This window comes from Oncorhynchus tshawytscha, linkage group LG08 (genome assembly GCF_018296145.1).
Source record: "Oncorhynchus tshawytscha isolate Ot180627B linkage group LG08, Otsh_v2.0, whole genome shotgun sequence".
Taxonomy (NCBI): domain Eukaryota; kingdom Metazoa; phylum Chordata; class Actinopteri; order Salmoniformes; family Salmonidae; genus Oncorhynchus; species Oncorhynchus tshawytscha.
Genome location: NC_056436.1, coordinates 10,713,836 through 10,728,122, shown reverse-complemented (window position 1 = coordinate 10,728,122; position 14,287 = coordinate 10,713,836). Strand labels below are relative to the sequence as shown.

The 14,287-nt window shown below is 48.4% G+C and overlaps 1 protein-coding gene across 1 annotated transcript in view; it reads left to right on the top strand.

Annotated features, from left to right (window-relative positions):
* LOC112237859 (forkhead box protein N3-like) overlaps positions 1 to 14,287 on the top strand; it is a 143,284-nt gene that overhangs the window by 76,659 nt on the left and 52,338 nt on the right. The window contains exon 4 of the mRNA XM_042325191.1: positions 1,108 to 1,175. Coding sequence (XP_042181125.1) covers positions 1,108 to 1,175 — 68 coding nt within the window. The remainder of the gene's footprint in view (positions 1 to 1,107; positions 1,176 to 14,287) is intronic.

Genomic DNA, 14,287 nt, shown 5'->3' with positions numbered 1-14,287 from the left:
AGAGATACTATAGGGAAAAAGTGTTTGAGTGTTTGAGGGAGTAGGACAGAGAGAGAGAGAGAGAGAGAGAGAGAGAGATACTATAGGGAAAGTGTTTGAGGGAGTAGGACAGAGAGAGAGAGAGAGAGAGAGATAGATACTATAGGGAAAGTGTTTGAGGGAGTAGGACAGAGAGAGAGAGAGAGATACTATAGGGAAAGTGTTTGAGGGAGTAGGACAGAGAGAGAGAGAGAGAGAGAGAGAGAGATACTATAGGGAAAGTGTTTGAGGGAGTAGGACAGAGAGAGAGAGAGAGAGAGAGAGATACTATAGGGAAAGTGTTTGAGGGAGGACAGGACAGAGAGAGAGAGAGAGAGAGAGAAAGAGAGAGTAGGACAGAGAGAGAGAGAGAGAGAGACTATTGGGAAAGTGTTTGAGGGAGTAGGACAGAGAGAGAGAGAGAGAGAGAGAGAGAGAGAGAGAGAGAGAGAGAGAGAGAGAGAGAGAGAGAGAGAGAGAGAGATACTATAGGGAAAGTGTTTGAGGGAGTAGGACAGAGAGAGAGAGAGAGAGAGAGAGAGAGATACTATAGGGTGTTTGAGGGAGTAGGACAAGTGGAAAGTTTTGAGGGAGTAGGACAGAGAGAGAGAGAGAGAGAGATACTATAGGGCAAGTGTTTGAGGGAGTAGGACAGAGAGAGAGAGCTGAGTGAGTCCTTATCCCCTCCCGCTGTACAGATAAAGGCATTAGGAGACTCTGATAACTGTTATCACACACCCACACACTCTCTCAGAGCAAAGTGGTGTCTGTGCGTGTTCATGCGTGTGTGTGTGTGTGTGTGTGCAGGCGCATGTGTTTTTCGATGACTGCTCATGTGGTTAGAAGACCACAGTCCGCAGTGTAATTGACTTGTTGAAACCCCCATCCAATGCTTCTCCATTGGAACATTGTACAGGGTTGTCATTTTGAGGGAGCTAGCAGTAGTGATTAACTGGTGGTAGAGTTATATGAGGACAGCAGCAGCTTTAACTAGTCATTATTGGTCACTCCTGGGGACACATAAAGGTGTTTGATATGAAACATGCCTTACTCGTGCTTTCTGTGGTGATTTCTGTCTATTTTCTGCAGCATGTCCAGTCCTCCTCTATGGCCAGGGAGTCCCTTCTTCAGAAGAAACGGAGGAGTCCTCCTACAAGGTACCGTCACACAGACTTTAATATTGTACCGTATTTTCTCACTACCACCCTCTTCCATGTCCCTTCCTCACCCCTCACCCCTTTAGTGCACCAGGGTGAACTGAAACCTCCCTCCTTCCACGTTTCTCATTCACCTCAAAGCTGCCGAAGTGGAATGTTGACTCATTTGCATATGCTCTTTAGATATCTTAAACCATCCCTCCCTTCAGGTACCTGGATAGATGAAAATAGCCTTAACTCTCACTGTGTCGATATAGAATTGGTTCTGCTCTAATAAAACAGAATGTCTCGTAGTCTAAAGGCTCCTTTCTGTGTCTACTCCTCTCCCTCTCTTTCTTTCATTCAGACATTCTTTTTTTTGGGGGGGAGGGGTTATAGAGGGATTCTGGCAATATCCCAGCATCCTCTCCTTTCTCTTGTCTTTCTTTCATTCAGACATAATTTTTTGGGGGGGGAGGGGTTATAGAGGGATTCTGGCAACATCCCAGCATCCTCTCCTTTCTCTTGTCTTTCTTTCGTGCTCTACTGTAATCCTATGGAATGGATCGTCCTCTCTCCACCCTCTCTTCCTATGGCTCTGGTTATTGAGAAGGGGTTTAGTGTATAAGTCAGCATTGTTCCTTTGTCACTTGACCAGTGGACCGGTTTTCCAAGTTCCTGCTACTCTGCTACTGCACATGGTTATGCACAGAGACCTTAATATGGCTATTGTGAAGCCAAAGAGGGAAGGATAGGAAGGAGAGGGAGAGTGTGACGATGTGTGCTGAGAGTCGGGAAGCAAGTTCATGGAGGGAGTGTTTTAAATAATAAACACAACATAATACAAAACAAGAAACACGAACAGACATGAAACTGAAATAGAAATAATGACGCCTGGGGAAGGAACCAAAGGGACATATTTAAGGGAGGTGATGGAGTCCAGGTGAGTCTGATGACGCGCGGATGCACGTAATGATGGTGACAGGTGTGCGCCGTAACGAGCAGCCTGGTGACCTAGAGGCTGGAGAGGGAGCACACGTGACAGAGAGGGAAGGATTAGGAAGGAGAAGTGGAAAACATGAGGGAGAGAGGAGTTTTGAAAGAAGGAAAAAGAGGAGTAAAAATACAGTTGCAGTCAAAAGTTTGGACAAACCTACTCATTCAAGGGTTTCTCTTTATTTTTGTATTAATTGTAGAATATAAAATACATTTTGATTTGTTTATCACTTGTTTGGTTATTTCATAGTTTCGAGGTCTTCACCATTATGTAAAATACATTTAGATTTTTTGAAACTGTAATGAGTAGGTGCTTCCAAACTTTTGGCTGGTACTGTATCAGTTTCTAGGAGGCGACGAAGGAGGGACACAAATAAAGGGGAAAGTCTTCTGTTGTTGTGTTCCACTGGGGGTGTGGCTAGTGTTCCACTGGGGGTGTGGCTAGTGTTCCACTGGGGGTGTGGCCAGTGTTCCACTGGGGGTGTGGTTAGTGTTCCACTGGGGGTGTGGCTAGTGTTCCACTGGGGGTGTGGCTAGTGTTCCACTGGGGGTGTGGCTAGTGTTCCACTGGGGGTGTGGCTGGTGTTCCACTGGGGGTGTGGCTAGTGTTCCACTGAGGGTGTGGCTAGTGTTCCACTGGGGGTGTGGCTAGTGTTCCACTGGGGGTGTGGCTAGTGTTCCTCTGGGGGTGTGGGTAGTGTTCCACTGGGGGTGTGGCTAGTGTTCCACTGGGGGTGTGGCTAGTGTTCCACTGGGGGTGTGGCTAAGGTTCTGGCTATAAAATACACATCAGGAATGGTACCCTATTTCCTATCATGTATGGCTCTGGACAAAAGTAGGGCATTACTTTCCAAACAGGGTACCATTTTGGATGAAGACCATTGTTGTCAGTTAACTGGACTCAAATCCCCTGTCAGTTAACTGGACTCAATCCCCCAGTCAGTTAACTGGACTCAATCTCTCAGTCAGTTAACTGGACTCAATCTCTCAGTCAGTTAAAACCTCTTGATTCTAGCCATCCCGGATCCGGAATCGTGAATACAGCCTCAAGCTCATTACCATAACGCAACGTTAACTATTCATGAAAATCGCAAATGAAATGAAATAAATATGCTAGCTCTCAAGCTTAGCCTTTTGTTAACAACACTGTCATCTCAGATTTTCGAAATATGCTTTTCAACCGTAGCAAAACAAGCATTTGTGTAAGATTATTGATAGCTAGCGTAGCATTTAGCGTAGCATTCAGCATGCAACATTTTCACAAAAACAAGAAAAGCATTCAAATAAAATCATTTACCTTTGAAGAACTTCAGATGTTTTCAATGAGGAGACTCTCAGTTAGATAGCAAATGTTCAGTTTTTCCTGAAAGATTATTTGTTTAGGAGAAATCGCTCCGTTTGGTGCGTCACGTTTGGCTACCAAAAAACCCTGAAAATTCAGTCATCAAAACACCAAACTTTTTTCCAAATTAACTCCATAATATCGACTGAAACATGGTAAATGTTGTTTAGAATCAATCCTCAAGGTGTTTTTCACATATCTCTTTGATGATATATCGTTCGTGGAAGTGTGCGTTCTCCTCTGAATCTCATGGGAAAATGCCTCCAGTTGAAGATTACGCACCAATTTAGACAAAGGACACCGGGCGGACCCCTGGTAAATGTAGTCTCTTATGGCCAATCTTCCAATGATATGCCTACAAATACGTCACAATGCTGCAGACAACATGGGGAAACGACAGAAAGGGCAGGCTCATTCCTGGCGCACTCACAGCCATATAAGGAGACAATGGAAAACAGAGCCTCAAAAATTCTGCTCATTTCCTGTTTGAAGTTTCATCTTGGTTTCGCCTGTAGCATGAGTTCTGTGGCACTCACAGATAATATCTTTGCAGTTTTGGAAACGTCAGAGTGTTTTCTTTCCAAAGCTGTCAATTATATGCATAGTCGAGCATCTTTTCATGACAAAATATTGCGCTTAAAACAGGCATGTTTTTTTATCCATAAATTAAAAGAGCGCCCCCTATATCCAAGAAGTTAACTGGACTCAATCTCTCAGTCAGTTAACTGGACTCAATCTCTCAGTCAGTTAACTGGACTTAATCAGTCGGTCAGTTAACTGGACTCAATCAGTCGGTCAGTTAACTGGACTCAATACCTCAGTCAGTTAATTTGACTCAATCCTCCACTCAGTGAGGAAGACATGGAGCTTCACCTTCTGGATGTTGCCATGGTAATGGTTTGCGCTGGCCACCTGGAGTATTGTTGCCATGGTTGCGAAACGTCAGTAGACATCTTCCCCAAGCTTTTATGTCATGGAGGAGAGGGCGATGAGTGTTTGAGATAAAATTAATAATCTTCTAGATTATACCATTATCCTTGGTGAGATGTGTTAATTATAGTCCTTGATCAACTTTAATCCTCTCTCTCAATTGTTTTACCTCTCATACTTCCTCTAATCCCCCCCTCTCTCTCTCTCTCTCTCTCCCTCTCTCATTATCTATATCTCTCTCTCTCCCTCTCCCTCTCTCTCATTCTCTCTCTCTCCCTCTCTCATTATCTCTCCCTCTCTCATTATCTCTCTCTCATTCTCTCTCTCTCTCTCTCTCATTCTCTCTCTCTCTCTCATTCTCTCTCTCTCTCTCTCTCTCTCTCTCTCTCTCTCTCTCATTCTCTCTCTCATTCTCTCCCTCTCTCATTATCTCTCTCTCGGTCTCGGTCTCCTGCGAGTTACTGGATGTTCATGCAGTCCTTAGACAGCTGACAGACAGCCTCTCCACACCACTGATACTAAGACTGGCACTTAGAGGGAGGAGTGTTTAGTATGAACTCTGCTGCTGTAGAGCCTGGTATTACCTGGAGAGGGAGGGAAGGAGGGAGGGAGGGATAGTGCACCTGTATCGGCAGGTACTGTGTGTGGGAGGAACATCTGTCGAAAGCAGCAGAACGAACCATTTTATTTAACCAGGCAAGTCAGTTAAGAACAAATTCTTATTTTCAATGACGGCCTAGGAACAGTGGGTTAACGGCCTGTTCAGGGGCAGAATGAAAGATTTGTACCTTGTCAGCTCGGGGATTTGAACTTGCAACCTTCCGGTTACTAGTCCAATGCTCTAACCACTAGGCTACCCTGCCGCCCCATGATCTGAACTGCAGGCCCACACACACACACGCGCGTGCACACACACGTCTTGACACCATAATAAGCACGCTCACTGATGTGTATGTGTGTGTTGCCTTGCCCGTTGAGCAGGTCTTGAGTGTGTTGGGGGATTTCCTGGAGGGACTGACTAACTAGCCCTATATTATTGAACCACTATTATGATGACACACACACCCCTCCATCTGCTGTGTGATGTTATTCAGCCTCTCTCAGCCCTGTCCCAGTCTCCTGCAGGTTACCATACATTTAGGGTTTTAGGACCCCCCCCCCCTTGACACCCTGCCAAAATCTCTACAAATACACCCACTCTTTCTTCCCCTCCCTTCCTATCACTCACTCTCCCTCCTCTCTCCTCCTCTCCCCTCCTCTCTCCTCCTCTCCCCTCCTCTCTCCTCCTCTCTCCTCCTCTCTCCTCCTCTCCCCTCCTCTCTCCTCCTCTCCCCTCCTCTCCCCTCCTCTCTCCTCCTCTCTCCTCCTCTCCCTCCTCTCTCCTCCTCTCCCTCCTCTCCCTCCTCTCCCCTCCTCTCTCCCTCCTCTCTCCTCCTCTCTCCTCCTCTCTCCTCCTCTCTCCTCCTCTCCCTCCTCTCCCTCCTCTCTCCCTCCTCTCTCCTCCTCTCCCCTCCTCTCTCCTCCTCTCTCCTCCCTCTCCCTCCTCTCCCTCCTCTCTCCTCCTCTCCCTCCTCTCCCTCCTCTCTCCCTCCTCTCTCCTCCTCTCTCCTCCTCTCTCCTCCTCTCTCCCTCCTCTCTCCTCCTCTCTCCTCCTCTCTCCTCCTCTCTCCCTCCTCTCTCTCCTCTCTCCTCCTCTCTCCTCCTCTCCCTCCTCTCCCTCCTCTCTCCTCCTCTCCCCTCCTCTCTCCTCCTCTCTCCTCCTCTCTCCTCCTCTCTCCTCCTCTCTCCTCCTCTCCCCTCCTCTCTCCTCCTCTCCCTCCTCTCTCCTCCTCTCCCTCCTCTCCCTCCTCTCTCCTCCTCTCTCCTCCTCTCTCCTCCTCTCCCCTCCTCTCTCCCTCCTCTCCCTCCTCTCTCCCTCTCTCCCCTCCTCTCTCCTCCTCCTCCTCCTCCTCTCTCCTCCTCTCTCCTCCTCTCCCTCCTCTCCCTCCTCTCTCCTCCTCTCTCCTCCTCTCTCCTCCTCTCTCCTCCTCTCTCCCTCCTCTCTCCCTCCTCTCTCCTCCTCTCTCCTCCTCTCCCTCCTCTCTCCCTCCTCTCTCCTCCTCTCCCTCCTCTCCCTCCTCTCTACCTCCTCTCTCCTCCTCTCTCCTCCTCTCTCCTCCTCTCCCCTCCTCTCTCCTCCTCTCTCCTCTCCCTGCTCTCTCCCTCCTCTCCCTCCTCTCCCCTCCTCTCCCTCCTCTCTCCCTCCTCTCCCTCCTCTCTCCCTCCTCTCCCTCCTCTCTCCCTCCTCTCTCCTCTCTCCTCCTCTCTCCTCCTCTCTCCTCCTCTCCCTCCTCTCCCCCTCCCCTCTCTCCCTCCTCTCTCCTCCTCTCTCCCTCCTCTCTCCTCCTCCCCTCCTCTCCCTCCTCTCTCCCTCCTCTCTCCTCCTCTCCCTCCTCTCCCTCCTCTCTCCTCCTCTCTCCTCCTCTCCCTCCTCTCTCCTCCTCTCCCTCCTCTCTCTCTCCTCTCCCTCCTCTCTCCTCCTCTCTCCCTCCTCTCCCTCCTCTCCCTCCTCTCTCTCTCCTCTCCCTCCTCTCTCCTCCTCTCTCCTCCTCTCTCCTCCTCTCTCCTCCTCTCTCCCTCCTCTCTCCTCCTCTCCCTCCTCTCCCTCCTCTCTCCCTCCTCTCTCCTCCTCTCCCTCCTCTCCCTCCTCTCTCCCTCCTCTCTCCCTCCTCTCTCCTCCTCTCTCCTCCTCTCCCTCCTCTCTCCTCCTCTCTCCTCCTCTCCCTCCTCTCTCCTCCTCTCCCTCCTCTCCCTCCTCTCCCCTCCTCTCTCTCCCTCCTCTCTCCTCCTCTCTCCTCCTCTCTCCTCCTCTCTCCTCCTCTCCCTCCTCTCCCTCCCTCTCTCCCTCCTCTCTCCTCCTCTCCCCTCCTCTCTCCTCCTCTCTCCTCCTCTCCCTCCTCTCCCTCCTCTCTCCTCCTCTCCCTCCTCTCCCTCCTCTCCCCTCCTCTCTCCTCCTCTCTCCTCCTCTCTCCTCCTCTCTCCCTCCTCTCTCCTCCTCTCTCCTCCTCTCTCCTCCTCTCTCCCTCCTCTCTCCTCCTCTCTCCTCCTCTCTCCTCCTCTCCCTCCTCTCCCTCCTCTCTCCTCCTCTCCCCTCCTCTCTCCTCCTCTCTCCTCCTCTCTCCTCCTCTCTCCTCCTCTCTCCTCCTCTCCCCCTCCTCTCCCCTCCTCTCCCTCCTCTCTCCTCCTCTCCCTCCTCTCTCTCCTCCTCTCTCCTCCTCTCTCTCCTCTCCCCTCCTCTCTCCCTCCTCTCCCTCCTCTCTCCCTCTCTCCCCTCCTCTCTCCCTCCTCCTCCTCCTCTCTCCCTCCTCTCTCCTCCTCTCCCTCCTCTCCCTCCTCTCTACCTCCTCTCTCCTCTCTCTCCTCCTCTCTCCTCCTCTCTCCCTCCTCTCTCCTCCTCTCTCCTCCTCTCTCCTCCTCTCCCTCCTCTCTCCCTCCTCTCTCCTCCTCTCCCTCCTCTCCCTCCTCTCTCCCTCCTCTCTCCTCCTCTCTCCTCCTCTCTCCTCCTCTCCCCTCCTCTCTCCTCCTCTCTCCCTCTCCCTGCTCTCTCCCTCCTCTCCCTCCTCTCTCCCTCCTCTCCCTCCTCTCTCCCTCCTCTCCCTCCTCTCTCCCTCCTCTCCCTCCTCTCTCCCTCCTCTCTACCTCCTCTCTCCTCCTCTCTCCTCCTCTCTCCTCCTCTCCCCTCCTCTCCCTCCTCTCTCCTCCTCTCTCCTCCTCTCTCCTCCTCTCCCTCCTCTCCCTCCTCTCTCCCTCCTCTCTCCTCCTCTCCCTCCTCTCCCTCCTCTCTCCTCCTCTCTCCTCCTCTCCCTCCTCTCTCCTCCTCTCCCTCCTCTCTCTCTCCTCTCCCTCCTCTCTCCTCCTCTCTCCCTCCTCTCCCTCCTCTCCCTCCTCTCTCTCTCCTCTCCCTCCTCTCTCCTCCTCTCTCCTCCTCTCTCCTCCTCTCTCCTCCTCTCTCCCTCCTCTCTCCTCCTCTCCCTCCTCTCCCTCCTCTCCCCTCCTCTCTCCTCCTCTCCCCTCCTCTCCCTCCTCTCTCCCTCCTCTCTCCTCCTCTCTCCTCCTCTCTCCTCCTCTCCCTCCTCTCTCCTCCTCTCTCCTCCTCTCCCTCCTCTCTCTCTCCTCTCCCTCCTCTCTCCTCCTCTCTCCCTCCTCTCCCTCCTCTCCCTCCTCTCTCTCTCCTCTCCCTCCTCTCTCCTCCTCTCCCTCCTCTCTCCTCCTCTCTCTCTCCTCTCCCTCCTCTCTCTCCTCTCCCTCCTCTCTCCTCCTCTCTCCCTCCTCTCCCTCCTCTCCCTCCTCTCTCTCTCCTCTCCCTCCTCTCTCCTCCTCTCTCCCTCCTCTCCCTCCTCTCTCCCTCCTCTCCCTCCTCTCTCCCTCCTCTCTCCTCCTCTCTCCTCCTCTCCCTCCTCTCCCTCCTCTCTCCCTCCTCTCTCCTCCTCTCCCTCCTCTCCCTCCTCTCTCCTCCTCTCCCCTCCTCTCTCCTCCTCTCTCCTCCTCTCCCCTCCTCTCTCCTCCTCTCCCCTCCTCTCCCCTCCTCTCCCCTCCTCTCTCCTCCTCTCCCCTCCTCTCTCCTCCTCTCTCCTCCTCTCCCCTCCTCTCTCCTCCTCTCTCCTCCTCTCTCCTCTCCCTGCTCTTCTTGTCGAGTTACGCCTCTTCAGTTCAAAGTGTTGTGGTGTGGCGCCGTGCCTTGCTTAGGAATGGCTCAGAGAGATAGTGTCTAGCGCTATACCCATCACTTTCAAACAGGGGACAGGGGATAGCGGGAGGAGAGAGAGGAGAGGGAGAAGAGGGAGGAGAGGGGATAGGGAGAGAGGAGAGGGAGGAGAGAAAGGAGAGGGAGGAGAGAGAGGTGAGGGGATATAGGGAGGAGAGTGAGGAGAGGGGATAGGGAGAGAGGAGAGGGAAGAGAGAGGAGAGGGGATAGAGGGTGGAGAGAGAGGAGGAGGAGAGAGAAGAGAGTGGATAGAGGGAGGAGAGGGGGGATAGAGGGAGGAAAGAGAGGAGAGGGGATAGAGGGAGGAGAGAGGGGAGATGGGATAGAGGGTGGAGGGGGGATAGAGGGTGGAGAGGGGATAGAGGGAGGAGAGGGGATATAGGGAGGAGAGAGAGGAGAGGTGATGGAGAGCATAGGGGAGAAGAGGTTAGGGTACAGTAATCCAGGGTAGTGATACTCAGGAATGTTTAGGGTTTCTATGGGAAACTATATTTATGAGGAACATGATTGCAGTTCCTATGACTTCCACTAGATGTCAACAGTCTTTAGAAATTGGTTGATGTTTTTCTTTTGAGAAATGAAGAAGTAGGGCTGTTCATTGTGAGTGTCAAGCCAAGTGGACTCTTCTGTGTGGCGCGCGTGAACTGGAGCTCGCTCCACGTTGTTTTTATCCGCTATTGAACACAGTATATTCCATCTTCAATTTTATCGGTAATTTACATTTTAGGATTAGGAACGTTGTTTGAAATGTTTGGACCAAGTTTACAGGTAACTTATTAGATACTTTGTAGTTATGTTGGGCGAGTTGTATTTTCTGAATCAAACGCACCAAATAAATAGACATTTTGGGGATTTAAGGAAGGAATCTTTCAAAGAAAAGGACCCTTTGTGATGTTTCTGGGACATTTTGGAGTGCCAACAGAAGAAGATCTTCAAAGGTAAGGCATGAATTATATCGTTATTTCTGACTTTTGTGTCGCACCTGCCTGGTTGAAATATGTTTTTCATGTGTTGGTATGCGGGCCGCTGTCCTCAGATAATCGCATGGTTTGCTTTCGCTGTAAAGCTTTTTTGGAATCTAACACGGCGGCTGGATTAACAACAAGTTAAGCTTTATTTTCATGTATTGTGATTTTATAAAAGTTAAATATTTATAGTATTTGAATTTGGCACTCTGCAATTTCACCGGATGTTGTCGAGGACGTTCGCGTCCCACTGATCCGAAAGATGTTAAATATAAGTTTGAGTTTTTGTCACAATCCGGGCTCGTGGGAAGTGACAAGAGTTTTTATAGAACCAGGGACCAGAATGACTCACCACAGGTTAATGAGAAGGGTGTGCTTGAAAGGATGTACATAACTCTGCAATGTTGGGTTGTATTGGAGAGTCTCAGTCTTAAATAATTTTCCACACACAGTCTGTGTCTGTATTTAGTTTTCATGCTAGTGATGGCCAAGAATCCACTCTCACATAGGTACGTGGTTGCAAATTGCATCAGTGTCTTAACAGCACAATTTGCCAAGGCAGGATACCCAATCCAAAAATCTGTCAGTGGCTTCTGATTAAATACAATTTTCACAGAACCTCTTGATGCAATTTTGATGAGGCTCTCTTGTTCAGATATCGGTAAGTGGACTCGAGGCAGGGCATGAAAGGGATAACGAATCCAGTTGTTTGTGTCATCCGTTTCGCGAAAGTACCTGCGTAATTGTGCTTCCAGCTCACTCAGGTGCTTTCCTATATCACATTTGACATCGTCCATGAGCTTGAGTTCATTTGCACATAAAAAATCATACAATGATGGAAAGACATGTGTGTTGTCCTTGTTAATGGAGACAGAGAAGACCCCCAACTTCTGAATCACAGCCTGAATTTTGTCCCGTACAATGGCTTGCGAAAGTATTCACAGCCTTGGTATGTTTCCTCTTTTGTTGCCTTACAACCTGGAATTAAATTAGATTTTTGGGGAGTTTTGTATTATTTGATTTACACAACATGCCTACCACTTTGAAGATGCAAAACATTTTTTAAAGTGAAACAAACAAGAAATAAGACTAAAAAATCGGAATACTTGAGTGTGCATAACTATTCACTCCCCCCAAAGTCAATACTTTGTAGAGCCAGATTTTTCAGTAAGTACAGCTACAAGTCTTTTGGGGTATGTCTCCATAAGGTTGGCACATCTAGCCAATGGGATTTTTGCCCATTCTTCAACTGCTCCAGCTCCTTCTAGTTGGATGGGTTCCGCTGGTGAACAGCAATTGTAAGTCATACCACATATTCTCAATTGGATTAAGGTCTGGGCTTTGACTAGGCCATTCCAAGACATTTACATGTTTCCCCTTAAACCACTTGAGTGTTGCTTTAGCAGTATGCTTAGGGTCATTGTCCTGCTGGAAGGTGAACCTCCGTCCCAGTCTCAAATCTCTGGAAGACTGAAACAGGTTTCCCTCAAGAATTTCCCTGTATTTAGCCTCATCCAGCATTCCTTCAATTCTGACCAGTTTCCCAGTTCCTGACGATGAAAAACATCCCCACAGCATGATGCTGGTTTGCGCCAGACATAGCATTTTCCTGGATGGCTGAAAAGCTACATTTTATTGTCATCTGATATGTTTGGGGAGTCTCCCACATGCATTTTGGCAAATACCAAATGTGGTTGCTTATTTTTTTCTCTAAGCAAAGGCTTTTTTCTGGCCACTCTTCCGTAATACCCAGCTCTGTGGAGTGTATGGCTTAAAGTGGTCCTATGGACAGATACTCCAATCTCAGCTGTGGAGCTTTGCATCTCCTTCAGGGTTATCTTTGGTGTCTTTGTAGCCTCTCTGATTAATGCCCTCCTTGCTTGGTCTGTGAGTTTGGGTGGGGGGTCCTCTCTTGGCAGGTTTGTTGTGGTGGCATATTCTATTTAATAGTGGATTTAATGGTGCTCCGTGGGATGTTCAAAGTTTCAGATATTTTTTTATAACCCAACCCTGATCTGTACTTCTCCACAACTTTGTCCCTGATCTGTTTGGAGAGCTCCTTGGTCTTCATTTTGACACTTGCTTGGTGGTGCCCCTTGCTTAGTGGGTTTGCAGACTCTGGGGCCTTTCAGAACAGGTGTATATATACTGAGATCATGTGACAGATCATGTGACACTTAGATTGCACACAGGTGGACTTTATTTAACTAATTATGTGACTTCTGAAGGTAATTGGTTGCACAATATATTATTTAAGAGCTTCATAGCAAAGGGGGTGAATACAAATGCACACACCACTTTTCCGTTTAGAATTTTTTAGAATCTTTCATTTCACTTCACCAATTTGGACTATTTTGTGTATATGTACAAGCGGTCAGACAAGTGAAAATGATGGTCAGTAAAGAAAACTTTAAGCTTGTCTCTCAATTTAAAAAAAAAAACGTGTCAATACTTTACCCCTTGATAACCAGCACACTTCTGTATGTTGTAAAAGCGTTATATGGTCGCTGCCCGTATCATTGCATAGTGCATTAAATACATGAGAGTTCAGGTGCTTTAGCTTCTCTGGGATATGTGGGACGCCAAAAGCCAGGGAAAATGCAGAGCGCCAAATTCAAATAAATTACTATTAAAATCTAACTTTCATGAAATTACACATGTAAGAGAGCAAATTAAAGCCACACTTGTTGTGAATCAACAACATGAAAAAAGGCTTTTCGGCGAAAGCAAACGATGCTATTATCTGAGGATAGCACCTCCGTAAACAAAGAGAGAAACCATATTTCAATCCTGCAGGCGCGACACAAAACGCAGAAATAAAAATATAAATCATGCCTTACCTTTAACGAGCTTCTTTTTTTGGCACTCCAATATGTCCCATAAACATAACAAATGGTCCTTTTGTTAGATTAATTCCGTCTATACATATCCAAAATGTCCATATATATTTGGCGCGTTTGATCCAGAAAAACACTGGTTCCAACTTGCGCAACGTGACTACAAAATATCTCAAACATTACCTGTAAACTTTGCCAAAACATTTCAAACTACTTTTATATTTAGGTATTTTTTAAAGTAAATAATCAATAAGATTGAAGACGGGATGATCTGTGTTCAATACAGGAAGAAAACAAACTGAGTCTACCTTTCTGATCACGCGCCTCTATCTAACAGTCTATCTCTATCTAACAGTACACTTGAAGTGACCCTTGTTTTGAACAGGGCTACTTCTTCATTACCTTCATTACACAAAGGAAAAACCTCAACCAATTTCTAAATACTGTTTACATCCAGTGGAAGCGGTAGGAACTGTACGCAAGTCCCTTAGAAATCTGGATTCCCAATGAAACCCCATTGAAAAGAGTGTGACCTCAAAAAAATAAATATCTGAATGGTTTGTCCTCGGGGTTTCGCCTGCTAAATAAGTTCTGTTAAACTCACAGACATGATTCAAACAGTTTTAGAAACTTCAGTGTTTTCTATCAAAATCTAATAATAGATAATAGATAACTAATAATATGCATATCTTATCTTCTGGGGATGAGTAGCAGGCAGTTGAGTTTGGGCATGCATTTCATCCGGACGTGAAAATACTGCCCCCTGTCACCAAGAAGTTAACACAGTTAACCATTTTCACTGTGGTGTCCAAAACGTCTTCCAAGCTGTCAGGCATTCCCTTGGTAACAAGAGCCTCTCGGTGGATGCTGCAGTGTACCCAAGAGCCTCTCGGTGGATGCTGCAGTCTACCCAAGAGCCTCTCGGTGGATGCTGCAGTCTACCCAAGAGCCTCTCGGTGGATGCTGCAGTCTACCCAAGTGGCGTTGGGAGCAACTTATTGCACTATGTCTCCCTGTCAAGGCTTTTGCAGCATCAGTACAGATACCAACACATCTTGACCACCAAAGTCCATTTGATGTCACAAAGCTGTCCAGTACTTTAAAAATATCCTCTCCTGTTGTCCTGGTTTCCAATGGATTGCAGAAGAGGGTGTATTCTTTAATTGACCTCCCATAAACGTAACAGACATATACCAGGAGCTGTGCCAGGCCCGCCACGTCTGTTGACTCATCCAGCTGTAACAGACATATACCAGGAGCTGTGCCAGGCCTGCCACGTCTGTTGACTCATCCAGCTGTAACAGACATATACCAGGAGC